The 12557-nt window shown below is 49.9% G+C and overlaps 4 protein-coding genes across 4 annotated transcripts; 3 read left to right on the forward strand and 1 right to left on the reverse strand.

Annotated features, from left to right (window-relative positions):
* The first annotated feature begins 2989 nt into the window (after positions 1–2989).
* On the forward strand, positions 2990–3438 carry PHACADRAFT_262137 (uncharacterized protein). The gene is made up of 2 exons (XM_007399528.1): positions 2990–3167; positions 3229–3438. Exons 1-2 carry the CDS (start codon positions 3047–3049, stop codon positions 3315–3317), a joined length of 210 nt encoding a protein of 69 aa, XP_007399590.1. The 5' UTR covers positions 2990–3046; the 3' UTR covers positions 3318–3438.
* A 1164-nt stretch (positions 3439–4602) lies between these two features.
* Positions 4603–6146, reverse strand: PHACADRAFT_212410 (uncharacterized protein; the record flags this gene model as incomplete). The annotated part of the gene is made up of 2 exons (XM_007399529.1): positions 4603–4930; positions 5354–6146. The coding sequence occupies 2 exons, from the start codon at positions 6144–6146 to the stop codon at positions 4689–4691; spliced, it is 1035 nt and encodes a 344-aa protein (XP_007399591.1). The 3' UTR covers positions 4603–4688.
* Positions 6147–6690: 544 nt separating this feature from the next.
* Positions 6691–8553, forward strand: PHACADRAFT_262138 (uncharacterized protein). Its single transcript, XM_007399530.1, has 4 exons — positions 6691–6746; positions 6799–7145; positions 7199–7942; positions 7995–8553. The coding sequence occupies exons 3-4, from the start codon at positions 7202–7204 to the stop codon at positions 8475–8477; spliced, it is 1224 nt and encodes a 407-aa protein (XP_007399592.1). The 5' UTR covers positions 6691–6746; positions 6799–7145; positions 7199–7201; the 3' UTR covers positions 8478–8553.
* A 1442-nt stretch (positions 8554–9995) lies between these two features.
* On the forward strand, positions 9996–10225 carry PHACADRAFT_199297 (uncharacterized protein; the record flags this gene model as incomplete). Its single annotated transcript, XM_007399531.1, has 2 exons — positions 9996–10046; positions 10097–10225. 2 exons carry the CDS (start codon positions 9996–9998, stop codon positions 10223–10225), a joined length of 180 nt encoding a protein of 59 aa, XP_007399593.1.
* Positions 10226–12557: the final 2332 nt, after the last annotated feature.

Below are 12557 nucleotides of genomic sequence, written 5' to 3' on the forward strand. Positions count from 1 at the left end.
GGCGGTCTCGCCAGGGGATCGCATCGTTTCTCTGCCATCTGGGACAATCAGTAATATTGAAATACTCCTTGAGATATCGATTTACCGGAGCGACTATGAAGCTGGGCGTGGTAAGGGTAATGGGGAGGCGTGGAAATAACATGCTCCAGATGGAAGCTTATCCTTGTCTTCCAGACCAGTCTGAGGCGTACTGAACGAATCGGCGGTGGTTCGGGTAGATAATAAGCATAGGATTCACGTTTCGTGACTTATTCCTCAAGGATTACTGCTGCTAAGGCCTGAGGGTCGAGAGTTCATTGTTCTTGCTCTCAATTTAGCCGTCCTGACCTCTGGAGACTCAGCCCGAGAAGCTAGTGGTGTTCCGGAGTGTAGCAGAAAAGAGCTGATGGCCATCTATACAACACGACCTCGGCGCTCAGCTGAAGCGGCATTGTAAGTTGCTTCCTCGACAGCCCCCCATCTCTACCAACTGCTATCGTGGTGCAAAAGGGCGGTGAAAGACGGTAGGCAAGACACACTTGAATAAGCGTGGAACTAGCCACTTAAAAACAACTGCACTTTATCTGAGTTAGGTGGATTAGACGTAAGATCAACTTCTGCCTCGGGTGTTCATTGAGGAGGGGAAGACCACTAGAATAAGTTGTGTAGGCAGGAGATAAGGGAAGACACGTAATCGCGTAAGGGGTAGCCATCTCACTTGTATAAGACTGCTAGCGCAGGAGAGATATCTAAAAGGCAGCACTGAGTTATTGACACCTAGACAAAGACAGGTGGTACAAGAGTAAGCACTAACACAGAAGATGTTACTTCAAAAGATAGACCTGATTGTCTACCTGCAACACCTCGAATAACAGAAACAAACCTAAGGTATAAGCTGGCACCAATTTGCCAAGCCTTACTACCTTATACTGAAGAAAACGCCTGATTGCACTTTCTACCTGGGCACACAGACGAGACTCTTGCTCTCAAAGTTGCTTGTATTTTGGGGGTGGATTAGGGGTCCTTATATAGCTTTTGGAAGCCCCATCCTTTGGTCTACTTTGGCCTATTCTAGAGTATTCTATATTATTCTACACTATTCTTCCATATTCCTGCAGCTTCATGGAATCTCCTAAAATTACACAGTTGCCCCAATGATTTGCCCTGCTACCTGCAACAGCTGCCCCAACAAATCTGACACATGTTTGGCCTATACATAAAACATGTAACAAGTTTATTGCATGTTTCTAGTAGTCCCCAGATGTATCAGCCTGTTGTCATATGTTCCAAGACACTGTTGCCATGTGTGAGAATAGCTGACACATAGAAACTGATCTGGTATGTATCATATTCTGTGTCAAACCATTTTGATGCACGATACCGCCCACATCCACACCGCAGACGTGCTACTACCCCACGCACCACGGATTTGATGAAGATTGCCTAGCAAAAAGTGTGCGCGCTCGCTTTCCTTAGACTTATTAGCGAAAGACTCGCAAAGCATGAGTGCATGAGTACTTGGAGTGGCATGTGCATTGTGAACCACACACGGACGTGTCCATTCAGAGCCCATGATGGGTTGTGACAAACACGACACTGATGTATGATGTCATGTGCATCTTCTCTGCTTGTCAGTACGACACGAATTGGGCAGTGTCTTGTGTAAGCCAAGGTGTCTTAGGTACATCAAAATGTCTGAAGGTGTCTGAAGAAATTAGAATTGCCTGTAGTGTTATCTAGCACATATATAGACTATCATACTACATCAGGAAAAAGACTTAGGTCCACAATGCTACAGAGTGCTACAGGAGCATTTTGGAGCACTATGGGCCCAAGTCCTGTTTCCTGATGTATGTATATTTTACAGCATTGAACACTATTTATTGAGCAGACATTGCGGGCACCTTGAGATCCCTCGGGATAGAATATATGTTCTATGGCAACCCTCAATAGGCTCCACAACATGAGGCAATGGACGCGGGAGAATGTCGGCCACAACCATTTATCCAGTGAAGGGTTTCATGAGTCATAGGTAGCTGTGAATGTGCCACTGGCATCTCATGAGTAAGCGGAGCGTCAATGCCCCAGATGTATACCGGAGAAGACAGTAATAATGTACTCACCTTCTGCGTAGTGATGTGTGGGCCCGGCTTGGGCTTGTGGCGACGCCAAGCCGAGCCCTGAGCCCGAGCTGAGCCTGAGCCCGGCCCAAGCCGTGGGCTTAAGCCCGGGCTTGCAAAGCTTAGGACAAGTATTTATATGCTACAAACGTGAGCATATTTGTATGTGATAGGCTGCTATTGCATGTACCCACCATACTGCAGCCTCCAGAGGGCATGCGACCGCGCTACAAGCCATGTTATGACGAGGTTCGCGAAGGGGCGCCTACGGCGAACGCCAGGCGATGGCGCACAACTGCGCCTAGTCACACTAGCAGGGACTGCCCAGTCTGGTAAGTCAATGTCCCATCTCGTATGTGTATATAAAGTCGTTCTTACCATGTTTTGAGCCCAGGGAACGGCAACACATTTGGTGCACCCAAGCCTGGGCTTTCGGGCCAGGCTTGGGCTTGACTACGCTCCGAGCCCGGCGTTGAGCCCGCTGCCAGGCTTAGCTCGGGTCAGGCTTTTTGGGCCGGGCTTGGCAGGCTCGCGGGCTTTGAGGCCCGGCCCGCACATCACTACTTCCACATATGTTGACTCAGTGCTTCCAGGTACGTGTCATAAGGATGACCCATCAGCAAAAAAATCGGCAACTTACCTAGCCTGAACAGCCCTGGCAAAGCTAATCTCACTTATAAAGGTAATCATTATGAGAATAGGCTTGCCAAGGTAGATATCTCACCTGTATGATAACTAAAGCTTACCAGTCTGAGGACCTTTACCATTCGGGTAAGGTTGGTAATGCATTACCAGGGAGCGCCAGGCTGGCGGCGCTTGCCTGAGCGCTCGCAACAATTCGTTGTATATTCAAAAATATTCGGGACTGATTTGCACATCGAAATTAGGAGCGGCGAGAAATATATTCATGGAGGTTTATAGAATACAAAGTATATGTATTGCATAAAATGGCAGTATCGAGACGAGAATGCCCTCCGAGTCGCATCGCATGCAAACATGATATCAGCCAACAAGCGGCTCCCGGCGCAACGGCTACACAGTTGGCGCACAGCGTGCATAAAGCGAACCCTGAATGAGTCGTGTGCATAAGTTTTCATGTACGAAACTACCTGCAGACTGCTATGCTTACTGCGAGGGCTTTGTGTGGGTCCCGGAGCACGAGAGAGTGGGCCATATACAGCTACTAAGAATGGCGTTAGTATGCGAGTGAAACCATAGGGTAGAAGTACAATACAAATAGGTTTAGCTTGCTGAGTGAGCGAGGATGTCTTACAAAGGCCTATGCATGTCAGTTATAAGCAATCGAGCGCATATATGCATGTCACGTACCATATGCGAAGGTCTGCGAGTGACGAAAAGAGCCTGAGTCTGAGGCATGCTTTAGGTAGGACAGTATCAACGGACCTTGTGTATTCGCGCTGTTCTCCCGTATTACAGGACTCTTGCATAGCCGTGCAGACAGGTGGAAGTTGGTGCTGCGGCTGCTGTGCATATGAGTAGTCAACTGCAGTGCTAACGCGAGAGAAATTACCGCTCACGCACCTTGGGACGTACTGCGCTGAGTGAGCATGGAGTGGAGTCACTGTTGAGCGAAGGGAAAGTAGAAGTGGGGATAAGGATCTCAGAGGATCATGGCATCCGGGGGTGGCTGTCTATTGAGCGGGGGCATGGTGGTGGGCAGAAGGAAGGAGCATGGAAAGCGGATGGCCTTCGACGGCCTTATATGGACGAAGACATAAAAGGAAACTCACCAGAGCAACTTTAGGGGAGGTCGAAGGAGACTTTGTTGTTCGTTTGGCCAGTCAACATAGATGTGATGGTCAGCAGCACCTCTCGAAAGGCAGCACGCATGACGTCACGTCACAGCGGAGATCTGGGTGGGCTGGCCGCGTCATGTCTAGTTAAAACAGGATGGGAAATGACTTACAATGACATATCGGTCCGTGTTGAAACTGCAGTGCGATATCAGCCTGGTATCCCCTGTTCTTGCATTGCCAGCGCCCACCATGCTGTTAGGCGCTTGCCTGGTAACCCATCTCTGACCTGCCACCGATTATTTTGCTGATGCCTCCCGCTTAGGCCAGTGGATGCTTAAAGTTCTGTAGTACCTTAGGATACCGGTCCACATCTTCTCAATAATCCACGTTGGCTTGAGAGTAGTCTTTTTCTATCTCTAGATGGCCTGTTAAGTTATGGTAGGGCTACTGAGATCTTTCTCCGGGTCATCGTAACATGAGGATTTATTTCCACGGCGAAACGGCGGCATCACAAGCGCCACAGGTGAGAGTAAAGTTACTGACAGAACTGGAAGGTTAGCAACCACATGTGCTGATGCAATTGAAATGGCATGTCTTCCATGTAGGAAACCTGAGGGTCCTATTGAATGACTGTCCGACATTGCGCAACGCGTGGGCTATCATAGTCTTAGCTTTGGGTCGTAGTGGGGTAATTTTACGTTGAGAATATAATCGCAGAATCGGCGAGCCAGAGAGAAGCAGACATTCGTACACTATGGCAGAGGAAGACGGTTCAGTTTTTGGTCGAGAGACAGAGCATGAGATGTGACGCATAGAACACATCTCATTCGTATCACCATGTCCCCTGGTAGAGAGCAAATTCGGCGTTCACCGCCATATCCGATGGTAATGCGACCAGACTCCTCAAATTATGTTGCTCCTCCTTTTGCTGAACCTCGTACATGTACGGCTTTTGGCCGATGTTGATTCCGACACGCTGGATGGTCGGTATGTAGCGCATGGCGTTTTCCGCGATCGCATGGACATCAATGTCTTCGACTGGTAGCTCACGAGAGCCCGATCGCGGATCCGTCCCTACGCTATCATGAAAATTCCGGTGTCAACTGAGATATAAACTGTTGATAGAGAGACAGAAAAATGTGCTGAGAATGAGACACTTTGGCGGCACACTGTCAGCTCATTTCAGCGAAAATCGACACAAATCGACGCTTACAATCTGCGGACCAGGGTCTTCATACCGCGGCCGATGAAGGTCTAGGCGTAGTAGTATCCTAGTCATTGATTCTCTTGCGGCAGTTGGGCAGCGGCCCAGAACTAGCAGATCAACTCCATGCGCCATAGGGATCACGACCTGGAGAGTAAGCCAAGTAGGACGGACATCATTGAGAAGAGTAATCAGTCTGCGAACGGCTCTAGCTGAGAAAATGGAAATTTCTGATAAGCACAGTTGATCCACTTTGCATCGCAGGGCAAGCATGTATAGGATTTCCATGTCACCTATGAGGCGATTGAAAGACGACCATGAAGTAGGCGAAGTCATGTTGAAGCGGCGCTGCTCCTCTACGTGTCGATCGTTCAATGGTCTCCATCGTAGACTCGGCATGGGAAGTAGTTGACGATTCTTGAGGTTAGGGAAGCAGTGCAAAAGGGGTCTCAGCTCGTTATTGATGTATATGACGCTGAGGGTATCAACGCGCGAATACCGGAATCCCGCACTAGCGAACTCCGCATGAATGACGTCCACAACTCGCAGATAGTCCTTGAAACGGGCGAAGATCGAGATGGGATCTATGCCCGCCCGCCCACCAGGCCCGATAAGGCGACCAAGAGAGACTCTGGCCGTGGTAAGGGGAGCTTGAATCTGCTTGAGCATATCGATTGTGTGTTCAGTTATGCTGAAGAGTTCGATGGTATGGAGCTGCTTTAAAGCGGACAGTGCAGGAGGAATACGATCATCTGCATCTATCAACTCGCTAGTAAAGACTTTTAGGCGTTCGAGGTCCGTGGAATGCGTGAATATGTCAACTAGTAGATCGCCTGCCCCGGTTATGTGGTGGATTGCGTCTTTTAGGATCAGGACGCGGAGATGATGAAAGCACTTGTGCTTGTCCCGGAACATGAACTGATGGAATGAGAGCAGATACGTCATCGACCATAGCACCACTTGGCCTTTCAGCAGAGTGGGTGGGGCAGCGTGTAGCAAGACCCGGCATGTACGCGACATACGGCTTGCGTCCGCACGACTGAGAACGGACATGATCTCGACGAGAATGTCCCAGTCGAGACGCATCTGCCGAGATGAAGAGGGAGCTTCAGCGCACTAGTACTAAGGGGCGATAAAATCTTACCGCCAACGGTTTATCGCTTCGTGAGGCCAGCATCTACACACCTTCCTGGATGGTGTGCGGAGGCAAGACTTGTGGATAAGGAGGAGAAGGGTCAGAACACTTCGCAACCGCGGCATCTCTAGCAGTAACCCTAACCCTCATTGTGATTGTAATTGTGATCGTGATCAATAGGATCTGAGATCCGGAAAGTTATCTGGGAATGCCTCGCTCTCCTGACACCTCTCGTGCAAAATGAGCTTATCGTCATTTCTTCTCAAGTCGGATGCTACGAAAGATCGAGGGAAGGCCATAGACAAAGGTCTCGATGACCTCTTTAAGTCAACAGTGAGTCATCTCCTATGGGCAGCGTGAAAACAGCAACTAATCGCATTGTTTGAAGGCAGTAGCTCCCAAGCTGACCAAGCAGAAGCCTGCTACACCAGCACCAGCTGGGACGCCCCAAGATGTTGAGATTAGAGCAGACAAGAAGCGGAAATCGGCCTCAGAGCGGCAATCTCCCGCCAAGGCGAAAAAGTCGAGGAGAGCACTCGTTGGCGGCGCAGGTATGGGGTTGTCCTTTACAGTAACGTACTGTAGTCACGACCGTATCTGCAGCCCCTGCAGAGGCTAAATCACAACCCAAAGCGTCCTCTAGCAAAGCCACGATCGACGCTCCCAAGAAACAGCCGTCAGCGGAGCCGCGAGCAGAAGAAAGTACCTCGGGAGACGAAGATGCGGAAGATCAAGGGCCTGACGGACGTCCAGAGAATGAATCAGACGGCTCTGACCCCGAACAGGAAGATTATTCGACGAGTCTCGTTCACGAATCAGTGACAGTCGGCGGGAAATCCAAGACCATCTCCGGGAAGATAAAATACGTGCCTCCGGAAGAGACGTCTGAGCAGCGAGATGCGCGGACGGTATTCGTCGGGAATGTCCTTATGGACATTGTAAAAAGCAAGGTACGCCACACTCTTTGTACCATGTATGCTGCTCAACGTTGTGCAACTTGTAGCCAATGCAGAAACAGTTCAGCCGGTATATCCTCTCTTTCGTCCCGGATGCAAAGATCGAGTCTATCCGCTTCCGCTCTGTCGCCTTCCAAAAGCCCACGACCGAGCTTCCTGCTGATAACCCATCATCCAAATCGATGTCCAAGGAAGGCAGGCAGCACGACCGTGACCGTGCCGCGTCATGGCGGGCCTCTAAGGGGAAGGACGACGACGAGGAAGCTGCGCCGGCAAAGACCTTCCTCACACCCAAGGAGAAAAAGCGCATTGCGTTCATCAAGCAGGAGATTCACTCTGGTGTGGACTCCGTGAACGCCTACATCGTCTTCGCACATCCTGTCCCTGCGGAGAGCAGACCGAAGAACCTTCCTCCGCTGAAACCCATCATGGATCCGTACGAGGCTGCGAAGGCCGCCATCAGAGCCGCTGACGGTTCGGTGTTCATGGACCGGACTTTACGCCTGGATTTGGCAGCGAAGGGCAAGGGCAAGGCGAGGGAGATCGTTAACGCAGAGTCGCCAGACGACCCGAAAGCGACCATTTTTGTTGGCAATCTCGACTTTGCGGCGAAGGAAGAGGATGTCCGAGTGTTCTTTGAGGGCTTGGTGGTGACTGAGAGGGGCGAGCCTACCGAGATACAGGCAGAGGATGCGGAGAGGAGCGACGAGAAGGCGTGGGTGAAGCGCGTGCGACTCATCCGCGACAAGGATACCCTTCTCGGCAAGGGCTTTGGCTATGTTCAGTTCATGGTATGTACTCCTAGCGCTCACTCGTTTTGTCGGTGCTCAGCACGCTATGCAGGATCGTGAATGCGTCGACGAGATTCTCGCATTAGAGCAAGACCGCCTAAAATTCGCAAAGCGCAAGCTGCGCGTACAACGTTGCAAGACACTGCCCGGCGCCTCAAAGGTGGCACCCGCTAGGCCCTCTGCCCAGACAAAGACTGTTGTTCAGACTAAGGGCACAAGCCAGACGCGCTCACTTCCCGCCGCGCCCGCACCGGTGCCAAAGGGCGACCCAAGTCTCGGCGCGAAACTTGCAGGCCTATCGAAAGAGGAGCGCAAGAAGCTCAAGGCGACGGACGCAGACCGCGTCGCGCGCAGGTTGGCGAAGAAGAAGGCGAAGGCGCTCGCAGACCACGGCGTGAAGGCGCGCGAGAGCACGAAGGAACGTGTGCGGGAACGCAAGCGGCCAATGGACAAGAGCGGCGCCGCGGAGAGCAGTAAGAGCAAGAAGCGGGTAAGGAGTAGTAAAGCATTAGCGAAGATGAATATGAAGAAGTGACTATTGCTGACTGGTACAACTGGCTCCCTATGTCGGTGCGGCAATGCACACCCATCGTAGTCAATTCTTCTATTCGCTCCAGAATCAATATATGCTTTAAGTACTGGGTCTCAACCAGCATTATACAACGCAAAATAGAGCGTGTGGTCACGTACTTGGCAAGTAAGTCGCGCTGGCACGGTTCCGTTGTTGGGGAAGACGTCCCTGTCACGGCGCATGCCTACGCTCGCGTCACGATCGTGCTCGATCAATGAAGCGCGAAGCCCCATATGTCAAAGTTCTCGTGACGCGCGGTAAGTAGACAGGATGCTGAGTGTGAAACTGTGAATGTTGACGCGCTCTTCGAACCCACGCGCGTATCTGGCTTCAAACTAGATTTCACCAACCATAATGAGTGCAACGGCGACAACAGCAAAGGCAGGACGGGTTTACAGCTACTAACAAAACAATAGACCGCCTATTGTTAATGTTCGCCTCATAGCTTTGTTTATTTTTGGAGTGGAACAAATAGAATCGAGATTTCGTGTCAACGTGACCTCGGACCCCGAAAAACGGCAGCGAGCGTGCTCCCTCATCCCAAGTTACATGTGCTCATTTTTGTGCTCTAACCTCTGATTTTCGACTCTTTTACAATGCCTGAGGTTCTCAGAGACAGGCCCTCATGCCCAGTGAGAATCCCACCTACCCGGCTCGACTCAGACCTACCAAGGTATACGGGCGGCGGCCGGAGGTTACCGATACCTACCCTCTTCGCCCTCCCGTCTTAGTTTTCTCTTCTCGCTGTCTTCTTTTCTTTGACCATGTACTTGTATCTACTCTCTCCCCGCGATTATATTTTTCTGTCATCTCAGTCTGCGTCTCTCTAGGACACTTGTGTGCTCTTGGGACAGTGAGTGTCCTTCAGCACTTCCAACATTTCCCTCGCGCGTATGTGTGCCAGGCTGCTATATCTCCGTCCACAACACCGCTCCCTCCAGCCCACGCCCCTTCTTCGGCAAAGCATCAGTGAAATCAAAGATGATCATGAACAGGCCACGACATCGAGCTCATCGAATGTAGGAGAAGTTGCGTCATCCACGCCAACTTCCCATTCTCGCAACTTCTCGTTTGCCGTCTTTTATTTAGCTTTAAAGTAAAATGAGCCGACATCTCATGCCAGAGGAGCTGCGTATCCAACATGTCCAAGTCCTGCTCATTGACTTACTTTGACATCACCATCGGTGGCCAGCCTGCAGGTTGTATCATCTTCCACCTGTAAAATGACATTGTCCTGAAAACTGCCGAGACCTGTCAAGCCCACGGTGGAATTTGGAAATTGCATACAAGGGCCAAGTGGAGCGCTGTGATTAAGGTTTGTTTCATGCTCGTATCCTGACATCTGTCACCTCTACGTCCAACCTACACACCTCGACATACCTCCTCGTGAGTTGCTCTTGCGTGCTAGGATGGAAACCGTGCTGACAGACAAGGGTCAGGCGGTCAGAAACACGCTGCTGCTGAAGCCAAGCTTTGCACGACATGCCAGCGAATGGCAAGGCTCCTGCAAAGAGTGCAAAGAGGGGCTCCAAGGTGCGCAGACCGCCTTTTTCCACATTGTACCTGTGCTGAGCACGCCGTAGGCTTTGCTGGGTGCTGCGGCCCCCAAGGTGAAGGTCCTCCCAACCCACGTGAACCTCACCGACATGCTGCCTGTTCTGGCAGAGGATGAAAAGAACGTTGCACAGATGGACCCGGGATTCATAGGTTAGACGTCACTGGCGCCAACGACATTCAGCACAAGCGGCTACAGCTGGAAAGCGTCACTATCGAGCTTGAGAACGAGACAGGAGAGAAGGAGAAGTTGCAGCTCTTTGTGATCTACATGCCGAATGGCTCGTTCTAAAATATTCCACACTCAGTCACCTTTGGCGCAGTCACGCAGCTCATCTTGAATGATGCCAACTCCATGGAGTTTGACTGCTACATCGAGGCGCGAGCCATATTGGTGCCACTGCCGCTATCCCTCGCATGAAAGTAAGTACATTGTTTCACCATGTGGATGTCAGCTTGTTAACCCTGTCAAAATCCCACTGACAGGACTTACTGTCGCGACACTTGGAAGGCCGAGCATTCTGACTGCCAAGAGGACTTGGCCACCTTCGAGGCCTATTGGAAGGGCTTCACCAAGGGAGAGAAAAGGGTGCATTATATGATATCTGTGGATGATAGCAGTTCCCGATTCATTATGGATGTGTTCATAGAAGTTCAATAATCTTGCAGCTAAGGCAGTGAGTGTACGGATTTATAGGAGAGTTACTTGGCATACTAACAGCAGTGCAGAAGTGTCAGCTGAATCAGACAGTGGCGAGCACGGCATAAAGTCAGAAATGGTAGGTCTATTCGCATTCACATTGTCTCGCGCTAACTAGCTGGAAATCACCATGCAGATATGAGTGGCGAGGTGAAGAGAGCTGCGTGGATGGGGGTATTTATGGGTATGTGATGTGCTACTGTATGAGATGCAGAGGAGAGGCAACCTGGGTGTGTAACCATAGATAGCAGTATATCTGGGTGTATCACAATTTATGAAGAAGAGAAAATTGTGTAGATGGGGGTGCCTCACAGTCCAATACACCTACCGTGGTCTACCAAGTCGAGCACAGTAGATTTGAGTCAACCTGAGTAGATGTGATATTCACTGGGCCTCATGTAGCAGTAGTTCTACAGGCCTTTATAAACAATCGGAAAAAAAAGAGGTTCTCAGAGAGAAATGCAGGAACTTTATTGAGTTCCCACGCTGTTGAGCCTGGTCATTTGACCGCTGTCCGATCACCTCTTGCTCATCTCTTCTAGCAAGCTTGTCTTACACCTCCAAGCCGTTCTAGTTACAATAAGATAGTTGTTGGCTTTCGTAAGTGTCCCTTTTTGCTGCAGGTGTCCACTGCAGCGAATATCCTTTTGCTCACCACAGTGTGCTCAATTAGGCACGAAGACTCCAAGATCTCGATTCTTTGTTTGTTCTGCTCTAGAAGTAAACAAAGCTGTGAGGTGAACATTAACAGTAGGTGGTCTATTGTTTTGTTAGTAGCTGTAAACAGCGATAGGGTGGTGCCGCATGGACGGAGGGCTGTGAACCAAATCGGCATCATTTGTATTGGCACAAAACACATACAGAAACTTGCACTTTTAAATGAAGACATTGCATTTGTTACAAGTGCTCACGTTCAGAATGGCGTACAGATCAGGCTGAAGTCTCTATATGACATTTCTGCAGCGGCTGAGTTCCAAGAACACGCGTGAGAACAACAACAAAGAAGTATCGACATAGCAATACTGTACTTTTACGACCGTTATCGTGGTGTAAAAGGGCGGGGAAAAACGGTAGGCGAGACGCACTTGAATGAGCGTGGAACTAGCCACTTAAAAACAACCGCACTTTTATCCGAGTTAGGTGGATCAGACGTAAGATCAACTTCTGCCTCGGGTGTTCGTTGAGGAGGGGAAGACCACTAGAATAAGTTGTGTAGGCAGGGAATAAGGGAAGACACGTATTCGCGTAAGGGGTAGCCGTCTCACTTGTATAAGACTGCTAGCACAGGAGAGATATCTAAAAGGCAGCACTGAGTTGTTAACACCTAAACAAAGACGGGTGGTACAAGAGTAAGCACTAACACAGAAGATGTTACTTCAAAAGATAGACCTGATTGTCTACCTGCAACACCTTGAATAACAGAAAACAAACCTAAGGTATAAGCTGGCACCTATTTGCCAAGCCTTACTACCTTATACTGAAGAAAGCGCCTGATTGCACTTTCTACCTGGGCACACACAGACGAGACTCTTGCTCTCAAAGTTGCTTGTATTTTGGGGGTGGATTAGGGGTCCTTATATAGCTTTTGGAAGCCCCATCCTTTGGTCTACTTTGGCCTATTCTAGAGTATTCTATATTATTCTACACTATTCTTCCATATTCCTGCAGCTTCATGGAATCTTCTAAAAATACACAGTTGCCCCAATAATTTGCCCTGCTACCTGTAACAGCTGCCCCAACAAATCTGACACATGTTTGGCCTATATATAAAACACGTAACAAGTTATGCA

The sequence above is a fragment of the Phanerochaete carnosa genome (assembly GCF_000300595.1).
Source record: "Phanerochaete carnosa HHB-10118-sp unplaced genomic scaffold PHACAscaffold_9, whole genome shotgun sequence".
NCBI lineage: Eukaryota > Fungi > Basidiomycota > Agaricomycetes > Polyporales > Phanerochaetaceae > Phanerochaete > Phanerochaete carnosa.